The sequence below is a fragment of the Neolamprologus brichardi genome, chromosome 13, assembly GCF_056152115.1.
Source record: "Neolamprologus brichardi isolate AB-2024 chromosome 13, ASM5615211v1, whole genome shotgun sequence".
In the NCBI taxonomy this organism is placed as follows: Eukaryota; Metazoa; Chordata; class Actinopteri; order Cichliformes; family Cichlidae; genus Neolamprologus; species Neolamprologus brichardi.
In genome coordinates this window covers 23,205,618-23,221,814 of record NC_142116.1, presented here as the reverse complement: position 1 = coordinate 23,221,814, position 16,197 = coordinate 23,205,618, and the positions used below count along the sequence as shown (strand labels likewise).

At 40.6% G+C, this 16,197-nt stretch overlaps 2 protein-coding genes across 3 annotated transcripts in view; one reads left to right on the top strand and one right to left on the bottom strand.

Moving 5' to 3' along the window:
• The window catches only part of ablim1a (actin binding LIM protein 1a), a 41,982-nt gene extending 41,261 nt beyond the window's left edge, over positions 1-721 (bottom strand). Inside the window, exon 1 of the transcript XR_015719922.1 lies at positions 449-721. The gene's annotated coding sequence lies outside the window, so the exon portion shown is untranslated. The remainder of the gene's footprint in view (positions 1-448) is intronic.
• On the top strand, positions 348-13,394 carry fhip2a (FHF complex subunit HOOK interacting protein 2). Of its 2 annotated transcripts, none has more exons than XM_087850329.1 (18): positions 348-466; positions 1,482-1,636; positions 2,632-2,710; positions 3,256-3,425; positions 6,010-6,114; positions 6,218-6,340; positions 6,458-6,679; positions 6,789-6,985; positions 7,161-7,275; positions 7,437-7,513; positions 7,614-7,806; positions 8,192-8,355; positions 8,944-9,090; positions 9,166-9,256; positions 9,417-9,560; positions 10,774-10,914; positions 11,900-12,003; positions 12,090-13,394. In XM_087850329.1, exons 1-18 carry the CDS (start codon positions 409-411, stop codon positions 12,199-12,201), a joined length of 2,397 nt encoding a protein of 798 aa, XP_087706455.1. In that variant the 5' UTR covers positions 348-408; the 3' UTR covers positions 12,202-13,394. The 2 variants fall into 2 exon arrangements, with proteins under 2 accessions (XP_087706455.1, XP_006799016.2); XM_006798953.3 differs by lacking the exon at positions 348-466 and adding an exon at positions 1,339-1,359.
• Positions 13,395-16,197: the final 2,803 nt, after the last annotated feature.

Here is a 16,197-nt window from a genome sequence, read left to right as displayed (position 1 = left end):
ATGATGATTATCAAACGCCTGCTGTTGACTGACTATTCTCCACCAACAGCCAGCAGGTTTGAACTAATGACACGCACCTCCCTGATTAAAGGAACAATCACAGAGCAATCACAGAGCTGCTTGTCATTTTTTAAGGCTTAGATCTATCTTTAGGTTTTACGGAGAGCAACGAAGTAAGTTGTAGGCTATTAAAAAAAAGAAAAAAAGGGAGAAAGACTGCAGCGGTGGAAGCTGTAGTTTCAGCTATGCACCGGTGTAACCTACTTACAATATCAGTGTCATTACCGCAGCCCGATCCTCCGTAAGACGGTGCAGCGGGACTCCCTTCTCCATCTCACCCATCCTCGAACCGAGATCCCCTCCTCCTCCAACACCTCCTCCAACACCAAGAGACTTTCCCCCCTCTGTATGTACTGTTATGAAGGCTTCTGCGGCAAAAGATACTCACCTCTAGCAGACATGCCCGGTAGGTAGAGTCTCTTCTTTCTTTGCCGAAATGAACGGGAGAAGATGGCCCGGTGCAGCTGTGGAGAAGGTTGACAGTGTGATATTTCTGATGCTTTAAGTTTGAGCCTGTCATTTATTGGGATTGAGCGCAGGGACACACATACAGCCTGCGATTTGGTGGACTAGACTAGAACGAGCGAAGAGGCACTTTCCAGCGACAGGGCGTGTCCTGGATCAGGCAGCATCCCTTTTCCCCCCCCTCTCTTATTTTCCAACAAGTTTGTGCCCATATTTGAACCCAATATCACGGAATTATTAAGGAATAAATTAAATCATGCTTGAAATTCCTCGCCTGCAGCTGCTGTCGGCTCACCTAAACGTTAAACCGAGTATAGCCTACTTTCTGCCGGGGATGACTGTGCTGTTCTGGACGTGAGTTGGTCTAAATCATAAAGTTGACAGGCACTCGGGAGATGTGACTGTTGTTTCCCCCCTGTTTTCCCATTAATATGACTACTTCTCCGAGATATCTGGCAAACTCCTCCCTCGCGTGAACTCCTAAACTTTACTCTTAAAGTGACACTTTAAGCAAGCATATAAACTGTCCTGCAGCGGAAAAAAACGCCTAGTTTCAGATGGGAAATCAGTGCATTATCAGAGAGCGTATTTATAGTTATTAATAAACACTTCACTTGAACTTATTAGTGGCTAAACCTGTGCCACTGAATATATGAAGCGAACATGTTTAACTGAATGTTGATCGCGGTTTGTTATTGAATTTATTGGTTTATAACTCAATTAGTATGCCTTGATAGTTGTCAACCATCAGAAGGGCTTGTTTAGTGCTCTCACGCCCCCTGGTGGTTGTCTCCATAACAAGCGTTTGGCGAAGGAAGTGCCACCGTGTCCAAAGTGAGCCTACGTTAACTCTCTGTAGACGTCTTGTTTACAGTACCTGTGCCAGGCCTGTAAAGTCCTGTTGTCGACAACGTGCTACGTGTTTTATTGCTTACATTTTTTTCTTTCGTTACAAGGGTCATTGTATGAAACCTCCAATCTGGATCGAGGTAGTAGCAATAGGAAGAAGAAGATAGAGGAATTCTCTAGGTCTTCTCGAGAGAAACTAGTCCAGTCGAAGAACAAAATGTTCTCCAAATTTACGTCCATTCTTCAGCACGCTGTAGAAGCGGTAAGTTTTTAACCGATGTTGATTTTATTCGTTGCCTGGCTTTTGTGTTACGTCTTTCTTTTGTTTTCCAGACACCATATATCACTACGCCAAACATAAGGCTAACGTAGCTAATTGTTAAGCTAACAAATTAGCTTCGGCTAACGTTAGCGCTTTGTGTTTTTGTTGTCAGTTTGCTCATTCTGGTTACCTATGAATGTGCCTGAGTATGTGCCATGACAAAGTACTAAGTAGTCTTTCTTGTAATTGCAGCATGTCATCTGTCTGCATGTAGCTTGGTAAACTGAGCTTGGTAGATGCCGAGTTAGCTTATAATACCACCGAGATGCTAAGCTAACATTGTAGCTAGCTTTCCCGTTTCAAACAGCAGGCTCTCGTCTTCAGGAGTGGTGTCAGAATAATTGGGTAACCGTGTTTGATATTGCGCAAACGCCTTAACGTTAATACCAAAGGGAACATGTGTGAGTTGTCCTCCTCAGCAGTATTTAAGAACTCAGTATTAGCATGCTATCACGCCAGGCAGACAACTAGCTAGAAACCAGTAATAACGTGTCTCAGCTCTGTTTTCCAGCTGTTTGAAACGACGCACAATACAGGCAACTCAAACTCAAACTCTCAAACTCTGACTTCAAATGTGGTTAGAGTATCAATCCACTTCTAAATAGCAGTTACTGAGTAAACGTCCAAAATAAACTTACAACTCTGGGACATACTGTTATATTTGTTTATGTATTTTAAGTCGATTTCAAATAGTAAAACTCTCATGTTACCTGACAACGAAATCTTTTACGCAATTATAAATGTTTTTGCAAACTGCTGGGCTTGAAATGCGATCACATCACAATCAAGGTGTCTTGTAGCTGCACATGAGAACCATTTAGCACGAGAATATATTAATGTCTCTGTTTGAAAGTGAGTGACATATGTAGAAATGTAATTATAATCATTAGTCTCTAGATTATCATAAGCTCATCTTTTCAACATTTCTTTTTCAGCTTGCCCCTTCGCTGCCATTACAGGAAGACTTTGTCTATCACTGGAAGGCCATTACACATTATTACATTGAGACTTCTGGTAAGGACTGTCTGAAATAATAAGTTAGAATCTATATCTTGACATCCACACAGATTCATGTAGTGATTTTTTTTGTGGGGGGAGCTGCACAAAGACTTCTTATGCGTAATATTGTTGTATTTCTAATCTTGTCACAAGTAGCTTTGTTTGGTTTTGCCTGATGTTCTTATGTTTGATGCTGTCATTTACTGCACCAATCTAATATCGGTGCGCATGTTAGAAGCTCCCCACTCTGTGAAAAGAAGATTAAATGGAAAAACTTTACTGTGCAGTCAAATGTAATATTGGCTGCCATCAAAATTAACTAATACTGTCCACAATTGATGATCAAACTTTCCTAATTATGCAGTGTGTCAGAAAGATGACTGACATATTTTTTAAATGTAACTACAAATGAGTTATGTTGTTACTAGCTGCGCTTCTGTATGTGAACAAAAAATATGAAAAACAAATGAAGCTGTTGCATGGACTGCTAAAGATTGGTAAGGCATTTTCCCCTCATGTTTTTAATGTCTCTCATATCTTTCTATGAATTTGCTTGTTAGATGACAAAGCGCCAGTTACAGACACCAACATCCCATCCCACCTGGAACAGATGCTGGACATCCTGACCCAGGAGGAAGCCGAAAGGGAGTCTGGAGAGACAGGCCCCTGCATGGAGTATCTCTTACACCATAAGATCCTGGAGACTCTCTACACCTTGGGCAAGGCAGATGTAAGGCACTCATGCTTTTGCAGACTACATACAGGAAAGTAAACATACCATAAGGTTTTAGCTGTACCTAATAAGCCCCTTTTACACACACGCTCCTTTAATCTGATCTAAATGTGTCAGCTTTTTCATATTAATGATCGCCATTTGTCTTTTTGTTTCTCAGCATGACACAAGTCTGAGTCCATGATGTCGTGTAAACAAATAGACACACAGAAGATTATGACTGTGTGTATGTCTCTCAAGTTACTCTGCTCACTAAAAGAGATTGTTGTGGAGAATGCTGTTAGCAATAACATGGGGTGGAGTGGGGGGGTTGGTATGAGAAAGCCGATGTAGTCTCCATCTCATTGTATTATGGCTGATTTACACTACCGCACTCAATCTTTGTGGAACCTACTACATGCACAAGTGGCTCATGTCATACTGATGGCGCATTATGTATTAGTTACTTTGTATCCCATGTTTTATATGCAGTTGCTGTCGATAGAAACAAATACAATTCTCTGGCTTTTTTTCCTCTTCTAGGTCTAGGTCAGGGTTCTCTTGTAGGGGTGGGTTTTTATAATCAATTTATCGATTAAAATCGATTGTGGCTTGGATAACGTAAAATCGATTCATTAAAATCCTGAATCGATTTTTTTATATAAATTTATTTTGCCCGAAATGCCAGAATCTCTAGTGAAATCTCACAAAATGTCAACAACCACCAAACAGCTAAATGAGAGCAGGAACACGGATTCTGCACAAAGACTTAAACACACAGCGCGACCCGCGGATCAGAATCAGTTAGATGTCGCCCTTCTCACAGTCGGGGCTGAAAGCCGACAGCTCGCTGATTCTGATCTGTCGGCGGGTCTGCGCTTTGTGTTCACGCCCTTTATGCGCTGATTCTAAAGCTGTTAGTTTTATCTCTCTCCAAACAATATTGACCGAACCAGCAGCAAAAGAAGATCCAAACTACGCTTCACATAAACATCGTCATGAATTCCCTCTTACTATTTTGCTTCAACCACGATGCACAGCTCTCTCTCTCTCTCTCTCCCCCCCTCTCTCTCTCTCGCTCTCTGTACTTCAAGAACAGTTTCCCGTCTAAAAATCTGTTTTCTTCATTATTCGCTTGATTGATTACGCACAAGTCTATCGTTGTTTACAGCGCTGTCGGCCGACGTTTTTTTTTTGTCGTTTTAGATACTTCCGAAAAGAAAACCTAATTTCTGCCGTTCAATACTGAACAAATTTAAACTTTTTAAAATTATGCAAAATGCAAAACGCTTAGCCCTGTCTCTAATAAAACCGCTGTAACTTCAGAGGTAATGTTCATGTGTTGATTAATGGTTTTCTTTTGTTTCTGATGTACTGCAGAATATTTGTATAAAATCCCAGGCCAGGAAAATCGCCTTCATGTTTTTCTGTGTTTTATCCTCAGCTACTTTGACACAAAGGCCTCTGCTGTGATGCTCACACCTTTGATAAAGTCTTGCGTGTGTCAGCTTCCTTTTTATAGATACAAAAATATGTAAATGTACTGATCTGAATTATAATATTTCTGACTGTCAAAATTTACCAGATTCAAATCGAATTCAATCCAATCGAATCGATTCGGGACCTTGTGAATCGGAATTGAATTGATTCTAGAAATCAGTGACGATACGATTTTGTTATAATGAGTTGATGATTGTAATTCTCTCACTGATAAATTAAAAAACTTCAGCGAGAAAGTAGCAGGAAATGTACAGGTGGAATTGAAAGTACCGAACAGGCCAGTTAAGCACAGCATTTGGCTACATTTCTAGTGAGGTGGACGTCAGGTTATGTTGAAGGGTTTCAAAGGTGTTTGCTGTTATGAAATAGCTGTGGTAAAGATATGCTGCTAAAGTATAAATATCCAGTTATTTTGGTTGTTCAATAGTCTGTTTGATTATTGTTCCTAAATATATGATGAGCAGTTTTTTCCTCTTCACTTAAAAAAAATCTAAGCTTAAGGATTTTTTTCACTTTCCAGCTCTAGTGATTAGTCCATAAACATTGAAGAGTGCAAAAGACAGTTTGCAAGGCTTTAGTTGCTGGAGGTGAACATAAAACTCCTGAAAATTGCAGAGCAAGTTTCATATGTCCTTCATTCAGACTGACATGTTGTTGTTGTAAAATACAAATTTACAGTAAATCCTTACTGCCGTGAAGACAGTGTCAGTGACTGGTCAGATTAACAAGAAACAACTGTCACAATATAGACGCCCATTTAAGTAACTTGACTGTCAAAACTAGTGTGCAGCACATAAATAGGCCTGTTCTGTCAGTGTTGTGTCAACGTGTGAATGAAGCTGTGCGAAACAGTCAAGGTTAAAGCTTTCTGTGTCTGGATGTCATTATGCTGTCACTGTCACAGACTGATGGAGCCAGAATTGGTATGTTTTCTATGTGTGTAAATAGCAGTATTGTTGAAGAGCAAGGTTGTGATTTAAATTGTGAGCACTGGGTCTATGGAGGTTGGTGTAGGCTGACACTTTCTGTCACGAGTAGTAACAATAATTACAAAAACTGTCACTGCCATTATAAAGTTCAATATATGGTGTTTTCCCACCAGTGTCCTCCTGGAATGAAGCAGCAGGTGCTCACCTTCTACACAAAGCTGCTGGCACATATTCGACAGCCCCTCCTGCCACACATCAACGTCCACAGACCTGTACAGGTGAGAAGTGCTGCAGTCTGGATTTCCTAAAAATATTCTGCTAACTGGCACATTATGTAACTTGCTTGGATCTTGTTTTGTGACTGTGACATGACTTTGTCAGAAACTGATCCGTCTGTGCGGTGAGGTGCTTGCTGCTCCTACAGAAAATGAAGAGATCCAGTTCCTTTGTATAGTCTGTGCCAAACTGAAGCAGGACCCTTATCTCGTCAACTTCTTCTTAGAGGTAGGCTGCTAGGGCACCAGAGATCTGCACAATTTGGAAATATTTCACAAGCAAATATTATTATTTTTTAAGCACATCATTCAGAGAGTATGTCTTATTCCTGACGTTGTCTGTTAGAATAAGTCAAAGAGACCTGAGATAAAGAGTCCTGTGGCAACAGAAGGGGGGAAGGGAAACGCCTTGTCTCCAGACACTGGTCAGTCTCTGGCAGAGAAACAAGCTGACCACCAAGATGAACCACAGGCTGCAGCTGCTGTCTCCACATCCAGTCCAACAAGTAACAATAACAGCAACAACTACAATCTGGTCACCTCCCTGCTCAACCTCACAAAGAGTCCTGTAAGTGTTCCCTGTATGAAGATGATTTATTTATGCATGTAAAGTCTTTCTCTTTAGAAGCTCTCAGTTTGAAATCATGAGCTGTGTCATATATTTTTCCTGTCCACAGGATGGCAGGATTGTGGTGAAGGCTTGTGAGGGCCTGATGCTGCTGGTCAGTTTACCAGAGCCTGCTGCTGCCAAGTGTTTGACTGAAAACACCGAGCTCTGTGAGCTTCTCACCGACAGGCTGGTCTCCTTTTATAAAGCCCTGCCGCAGTCCATGGACCCCTTGGACATTGAGACTGTAGAGTCGGTCAACTGGGGGTAAATTTCTCAGTAAAACTTCATACTAAATAAAGTGACTCATAAATACTTATCTCCAGATCTGATTATTCCTGAAATAGTGTGCTCTGCTGAATGCTATTTTTAGTGGTTTTATTATTTGATTTATTTGAATCAGTCCTTTAATACCTGTATTTTTGTCTTCTCCCTCCTTTAGTCTAGATGTATATAACCTGAAGGAGGATGCTGCTGTCTTCACAGGGAAGAGGGCTCTCATCTCCTTCTTGTCCTGGCTTGATTACTGTGATCAGCTCATCAAGGAAGCACAGAAGGTTCTTACCCAGTGCTGACTCACTGTATTTTGATGACTCATATCATGAACAGACAGAATAAAAGACAGTCTTTCCAAGGAAGTTTTCTTTCTTTTTTTTAAATAAATTAAATACACAAAAGGCTGAACAACATTTTTTGTCTTGTCTTCACTGTCTTGCAGTCAGCAGCTGCAGTGATGGCAAAAGCAGTGAGAGAAAGATTCTTTGTTTCTGTGATGGAACCACAGCTTATGCAGACGTGAGGCCCTCTTTGAAACATCAATCATCATGTTTGTGGTCCTGTCAGTGTGCTACAGGCGTTGTCATGACTGCTGCTGTGGGTTTGTGCATTCATGTAGGTCTGAGGTTGGCATCCTGACCTCGACAGCTCTGCTGAACAGAATCATAAGGCAGGTGACATCGGAGGCTCTGCTGCAGGAGATGGTTTACTTCCTGCTGGGAGAGGAGAGAGAACCCGAGACTTCAGCTACAATCGCTCAGAATCCACTTAGACACAGACTCATCGAGCACTGTGATCACCTGTCAGATGAGGTTATTATACTGCTAATGCATGCATCTTTACCACTATTTATTTCTGCAAACCCAACTAATTCAGGCCTTAATATTACAGGTTTTTTTACTGAATTGTAGCTAATATCTTTAAAAAGCATAAATGGCCATCTGCCTTTCAAGGACTCTTGAGTTTCAGCGAAACATATGATTAACCCAAAGCTCATGAATTTTAATTAGTATTTGTAAGAGCCATTGTAGTCTTTTTTTCATCAAACAAAAGGCAGCTGAATCATCTGTTTGATTCTTCAGCAGTCGCTGCCTACTTTTCTGTTAGTGAGAAAACACTTAACTAGCTTAACTGCTTTTGTACTCTTTGCACTTATTGAATGAGAAGAGCTTTACTCCTTTCTTTGTCCCACCTCAGATCAGCATCATGACCCTGCGGCTATTTGAGCAGTTAATCCAGAAGCCCAACCAGCACATCCTCCACAACTTGGTGCTGCGCAGCCTGGAGGAGAGGAATTACCTGGAGAATAAACCACAGGAAGAGCGGGAGCCGCTGGAAAATGGCCAGCCTCATGATGCTGTGTAAGGACCCCCCTATGACCTTCAACCTCCCCTGAGCTGCTGGATTTACATTCTTGAAGATCCTACGCACAAACGCAAAAATTTCGAAATAAAACCAATGCATGAAGTAGCTGTGTTTTTGAGATATCTTATTACTTCTCATGCATAATTAGTGTGTGTTTTAATTGGTCAAATTCCTCTGAGCCTTGATTATGTAGGCTCACAAAAATGCAACTCAGCTAATTATTTGTATAAATCAAGGTTGTGCGAGACTGAAACATAATGAGAAATAATTTGCATGTTTCTTGTTGTGCACAGTAATGAAAATCTCAATTAAGACGAACTCTCATGAGAGCTTCTTTCACTTGGTAATTGATTGTTTTTCATTCAGTAGCATTCAGTTGCTTGATGCATTAGTGTTATAATATGTTTTCTCAAATAATCAATTTGAAGCCTTGAAGGACTTCAGTCTCACTGACAAATTATACAAAGCTCCAAGCTGCCACAGACACACAAAGGGCCATAAAATACTGTGATGCAGATGTGGGTTTTCTCAAATGTGCAGGGATCTGAGGCAAATCACTTTATGAATAAATGTTTTCTCTACAGCGATCTTGAGGAGGATCCACTGTTTGGTGATGACCTTTCGCCAGAGAGGAAGCTGTCTGGGTCTGACTGGCTCAGCACTTCTCCACCACAAAGTCCTGACCATTCAAAGTCTGAGGGGAAAACAGAAGTCCACAAGATCGTGAACAGGTGCGCAGTCTGCTCATGGTGATGCACCGTGCATCGCTCAGCTCAGTTCTCACTGTTAAACTCTGTCACCTGCAGTTTCCTGTGTCTGGTCCCCGATGAGGCCAAGTCATCATATCACGTTGAAGGCACAGGATACGACACCTACCTCAGAGATGCACACAGACAGGTGAGGGTGCTGTAGGTTACTGTAAAGCTTGTGACACACTGGACAACAAATAGAGAAAAATCTGTCACAGTGCTCTCTGGGACTGTTTTGATCCCCTGACAGTGCTGCAGCAGCTCGTTCTGTATTGCTGCTCATTATTTTTCTTCATTGTTATTCTCAGTTCAGGGACTTCTGTGGCATCTGCCAGCGGTGGGATTGGAGGGGAAATCCAAAGCCTTTTGAGAAGTGTAACTTGGACATCCCGTTCTTTGAGGGCCACTTCCTTAAGGTTCTCTTCGACAGGATGGGTCGCATCCTAGATCAAGTGAGTGCAATCTGTACTGCAGTATTTTCATAATTCAGATCAAGTGCTTGCTGTAGTGTTGATATATGCATTAATTCCTTCTTACTCCTCCGTTCCAGTAAAGCAAGAGAAGGTTCAACTTTAGTTCTAATTAAATAAGTAGTGTAAATACAGCTGTCGAGTGAGATTCACACAAATGAAAATGAAACTAGTAGATTATTCAAACTGATTTAATGTTCCCACACTTCCAACAGTTATTAGATTTGCTGCAGTCAGAAAAAATGAAACACTGCTGCTTGCAGTTTACTGTGAGTGATGCCTCTCATGTTGGGCTTACAGAGATTACATAGATTTTCTATTTGTTTGCTTAATAATGACCACTGAACTTTATGGTCATTGTGAAGATGACTAATAAAGATTCAAAGGAAATATTCACTTTTTGGAACATGGTTTGTTTCAAATCAACACGGTCCTTCTGCTCACCAGTGTCCAATTTACATTAAACTTTTAATAATATGAAATTGTAGCTTCACTGTAAATACTTTTCATGATATGTATTTTTGTTTATTTTCAAAAATGGTCTGTCGACCCACTTTGAGAAAAAGTATTAAAGATAAAATCATGACAATTTCCTTGCCCTTTCTTACCATCAGAATTAATCAGAATCTGTAATCTGGCACAGATACATTAAAAAGATGTCAGATAATTGACTAGTAAAAAAATCTTATATTTGAGTACACACCGATAAAAAACTTCACAGTACAAAAGACAACTAGTGAAAAATTCTCTGTGATATATAGTTGAATTTCACACTGTAAAATAAAGCGTGCACTTTACTTTCAACAGCAAATTCTGAGTTATAAAAATGAATAAAACGTGATTTTCATGCTGGGTTGAGCAAATATAACAAGTTATACCACAGAAACAACAATAAAATAAATTAGCTTCACATATCAAATACTTTTCAAGATTTAAAGGTTTATAGCACGTCGTATATATGTTCGGACCTAAAACTGTGACGTTGTTGCGAATCGGAGATGCTCAAGCAGAACATGAATGACCCAAGTAGAGTTTGGATCGTATTTAGGAAATCAAAACTAAAAGTTGTCAGTCAGTCGGTTACGTAAATAAACTCTCACTTTGTGTTGTTTTCATGTTGTTACTTATTGTGAAGCAAAACTCTTGATCAGATCATTTTTATTTATTTAAATCTTCTTGCCTCTCTGTCCTCCAGCCCTATGATGTCAACCTGCAGGTGACTGCTGTGCTGTCCAAACTGTCTTTGTTGCCACACCCTCACTTGAATGAATACCTGCTGGACCCCTATATCAACCTGGCCCCTGGATGCAGGTCTCTGTTCTCTGTCATCGTCAGGGTAAGGTGCCCATCTGGATTGTGCTACAGCTGCAACTTGCAATCTTGTTGCCTTTTAAAATAGTTGACCAGGATGTGACCGCTCGGAGTCATTTGTTGTCTTCAAAGGAATTTTGGTGCACAAGACGGCGATTAGATGGACTCGGTCTGCTGTCACTTTGGGAATTAATGGGATTGAGTCGGGAATTACATGCAATCTGTTTGTGAAAATACGACGATTAACTGCGATTAATCGGTGAAAATATTTCTCAAATATTGACATAGTTGCTGCAAAATCACAAACATGTTTGGCAAAATTGCTTTTATAAACATAACCAGTTGGAAACCAGTTCAGTCGAGTCCCCTATTGCAAGGAGACATGTCTCAGAAGAGAAGATTGTTGGCAACATGTTGTCAGTCTGTCTGGGAGTGACTGGACTCAGCTCGAGTCAGATTGTTTGGAGACAGTTTGCCTCCCAGTAGTTGCCCTGTACAAAAAAAAGTGGTCACTGCAGCTGCTTGGAGTTGGACCCCAAATGCAAAAAGATTTCAGTGCAACCCCTGGGCAACTAGCAATGTTCCTGGTTGCAAGGAGGTAGCTGTCCTCTTTTCATTGTAGTGTGACTGATCCATTAGAGTGTAATTATCTTATCCATCATTGACAGGAGACACTTCGTTGCCCAGAGCTCAAAGCCCAACTTTAATTTGTGTGCTGGGAGATTTATTGCTTTTCTTGATTGATTAGTGCTGCTGCGTGCCATTTTGAATCTGGCTTCATGGTAATCTTGCTCACCCTGCTTCTTACTGGCTACAACACCAACTCGTTTTATTGTGGAAATCAGTTCAAATCCATGAAATGTGAAGTGGAACACGATGTAAAAGTAGTTTTAGATAGTAGTAGATGTGATTTACTGCTGTTGCTCAAATTAGCTGCTGTGTTTTTGTAATAGCTCTGCATTCGTGTGTGTGTGTGTGTGTGTGTGTGCGTGTGTGTGTGTGTGTGTTAGGTGGTTGGAGATCTCATGTTGAGGATTCACCGTATCCCAGACTTCACACCCAAACTTTTGCTTGTGAGGAAGAGATTATTAGGCATGGAGCCAGAGGGCATCACGTATGTACTTCCTCATGATTCTGGTTCATATGTTCTGAGGTGACTTTCAGGGGATATTCTCACCTTTCTGTTTGCCCTCCCTTTAGTATCGACCACATGACCTTGCTGGAGGGGGTGATTGTGCTGGAGGAGTTCTGCAAAGAGTTGGCAGCCATCGCCTTCGTCAAATACCACGCAGCTGCCTCGTCCTCGCCGTAATCGTCCTGCTGTTCGTCCATCTGCCTCGAGCGGGCAGACAGGTCAGGATGGAACTGGGCTATTGGAGGTGCCGTAGTACCGGTGGCACAGGGTCGGCAAAATATTACCACTAACTGTTCATCTCTGTCAGACTGTTAAAGCCCACACCGACGGGTGTCATCACTCCCCTTCCTCTGACCTCTTGGGCTTCACTATAAAATTGTCTCAGTCTTGTTTTTGAGCACAGACAGACACTGTCCAGCCAGCAGAGGAATAAGAGGAGGAGGAGAGAGGTTGGGGTGCAGAGAAATGTTCACTGGACTCTTTTGAGCCGCTGCAATTTTTCTCACAGCCCCATCCTTCCATCTTTGTTTTTCACCAGCCAAAAGATGACAGCTCTGTAATTTACTACATCAGGACGAAAGATGTTTGTGTATTTATTTTCTGTCCCATTACCACCCATCTGTAAATGTCATTGCCTTAGTGTGGACTCACACCTTTCAGTTAAAGAAAACTGTTTCCTTTTGAAACATTTTTTTTAATCTTTACCCCTCACATCGTTGTCTGTTTGAAGACAAGCAGAATCATCATGTGCGTATATGTACCTGTAGTTACATCTGAAGAGCTGTAGTGTTTGAAGATGCTGCGCTCGTGTTTTAAATGCCAAGTCATCGTATTTATTTGTCTGCTTTCAGGTTGCCTTTTTTTAAACTAATGTAAACAGTCTGTGTAATGACTGACTGAGAGGATCCTCTTTAGTGTTCATTTTCTTTCCTGTTTGTAAGTGCTTCGCTCTGAAAGCTCATCTGTAATCACCGTCATCCAAAGATATCACCATCCGTCGCTTTTTGTTGAATGAAAATGGTGAATTTGCAAATTCTGCCAATTTGCACATGGACCTTCATTGCACTTGTTACATTATAAGTTCATTGGTTTGTCGAGACGTCTTTGTGCAGACTGCGTATCCAGTGTTGGAATTTTCATACACCAGTGTTTGATATATTTTAAGACATGCTTGTTTTATTTGTGTTTGCACGCTTTCTCTATAATTATCGATTAATTTATTTGATCCATTCAAGGGAAAACGTGGCGAAACCAACCCTGTTGATTTTATTTATCAGTCTTAAATACGACTTGGGGCATGCAACACGATGTTTTTCTTCCTTTTGTTGGCTTATTACATTTAAAACTTTATTTTGGGTTGTTTGCATCTACAAGTTCAACCACATTTGGATTTCAACTTTTCCTTTTTTTTTGTCCAATGATTCCCAAGAACCACGGTAAATTAGATTGGAAGAAACCCTTTAAAAGGAGTCCAGTTTTCAGTTAGGAAACTGTTGGAGTAGTTGTAGGAGCTCTGAGCTCCTTCAAAGGTTATCATGACTTCCTACAATGTGTTGCGTTTACTTGCAGTGTTACTTTTGTATCCAAATCTTGAATGGCAAGGAAATGTACTCGGTGCTGTGTATTGTTGGGGCGGATTATGTGCTCGTATGTTGTGCGGATCTCTCGGGACGTCAAATTAAGCGTCTCGGCTCACAGATCAATTATGAATTACAAAAAGGATTTGAATTAGTCTGTATCAATATGCTACTTAATGTAACTTTTGTTGCTTGTGTGTTCCCAGTGTGAATGTTTCCGTTCTATGGGATGGTCTTTGAGCACTGAGTTTGATTTATTTGCGTAACTTTGCTGTGGAGAATCATTCATTGAAGCCATGACTCGCTGGTCTTGATCCTTTGTTTTTGCACCCATTTCCTCCTGGCCCCACCTCGAAACCATCACTTAAGCTACATTATGCAATTGCTTGCAATGAATCAAATTTGCACATCGTCTTCATCAATGTTTTTAATATATATTTACACATCAAAAAGCTTTTTTTCTCTTTCTTTTAAATATTTTGTTGCGTGAACCAAAAAAAGAAAAGTCGAGGATGTCAGGAGAGTAACATTTCTATTTTAATTTTAAACTTTTGTTTTTGAACCTGTCAATTGTTCACACTTTTTTTTTTTAAATCAACTGTGTTTCCAACCTTTTCTGTATAGTTGTATATTGTAAGTGTACAATAGCAATAGATATACTACCTGGTGTAAATGCATGCTTCTACATTATTTTTTAAAGGCAGTCCAGCCATCTGTGACGATTTCTCTGCTGTCAGCACTTTGGTCTTTGGAAATAAGACGCCTTACTTCACGCTGTGGATTTCTGAGGGCTCCTGGAATCAGTGTGGAAGGGGGTTTCTGCTTCTTTGCAGTCTGTTGTAATCTTACTATGCTTCTCTTATGTTATGTGGGCTTGTTTTTGTTTGTGAAGATATACAGGACTCTGTGTAGTCAAAACTCTGATGCCAGTTAATTTCATGTCTTGTCATCTTAGACCAATCACTGTATCATGTTGATCACTGCTCATCTCTTAAATAGGAAGAGTGTTCTACTTCCGTCTCATTGGGGTTTCATTCTGTGATTGTGCGATGGCTAATTTAAACAGGAAAAGGCGCACGCTCGCGCCTCCCAATGCTTCAGAATACCAAGAAGCAATCACTGCAGTATTGTGTGCACTCAGAGGCATCGGTTCATTTATTCCTCATCAGCTGTCTTCATCACTGCTCTTACACACACAAAAGGTTTCATTCAGGACAATATGGTTTTGACATTCTCCGTCCCAATTAAAAACAAAACAAAGTTCCTCAGCAGATGTGCTCATTCTTTGAACAGTTCGTTGTGTTTCATCTTGTTTTATTACAAAAGTTCTGTACAATGAAACAAAAACACACAAAATAACCATTTTCTTTCAAACCACAAATTCTATTCAGTAATCCCCTTTCAAAGTAAGATTTCCAATGTGAGAACTGAATGCCCGCAACATGTAATTTTCCTATGCAAACAGTTCTGTAGGACGACATGAATAGAGCAGAGAAACCATCGGTGTGAAAATGACCTCGCTTGCCAGCGAATAGCTGAACAGAAGTGGGCATGGGAACTTTAGCCTCTGTCAAATTCTCTTTGGCTTCAAGCCTGCCATGCTCAGTCGTCCAACTAATTCTGCAGAAATGAGTGAAAAATCTCACTCTCGGGGCACAGCAATGGATTGTATGACAGGTCCAAAGTCATGTGAGGTGGTTGGAAATAAGTAAAGCTCCCTTTTTGCTGTGCATTGACTTTTTTTTTTTTTTTTTTTTTTAAATCAGCCATGGAAGAGGAGAGGCACTATGGTGCAGAAAGAAGGCTCTCAGTCTAATGACTCTCATTCTTAATGATTGTTGAGGTACATACTGAGATTGCAGTCAAACAGGGTCTTACACTTCTAGCTGAAGGGAGTATAACATAAAGCACCTGAAGTCACTTTGCCAAATTAAGAGCTCCTCATTCTTAGAAAAATAATTCTAGTCATCACTTGAGCAACAGTGCTGTGATTGTGTGCTGAAGAGCAATGCAACGTCTGTACAGTGCGATTACCTGCTCTTGTTAAAACCAGACTTTGGTGCCCGGTGCCTTGATGCGGCTTTATTAGCATCATTACAGTTAACAGATGCTAATCGGCACTCTGCTTTGACGAGTCAGTCTTTCAAATATGGTGGCATTACAAAAATAAGTGAACAATCTCCATCTAATGTCACTTAAATATTCCTTTACGTCTCTAGGCGTGAACACAAAATGTAAAAATAATTAAAAAAAATACAGATTTGTGACAAAGGAAATTTGTTTCCACTGGATTGTCATAGTTTAAATAACTTCTGCACTAGAAGTGCCAGGTTCGGCTTCATTTGGAAACCTCACATGTGAAACAGATGAAATACCAAATGGAAAATTTCCCAGCCCCACCCGCCCTCAAAAAAAGGATGTGGAGAGTAAATGAAAATGATGATGTACTTTGTGACTCAGCTACCCAGAGTCTGAAGGACAGTCCTGCAAATATCACAAAAGGAACAAAACGTCCAAAAACCATCCAGCTTTCTTTCTCCATCTTGTAGTGAAAACTCCCAACAGCGTGACAGTATATACCAGCAAATGATGGTAC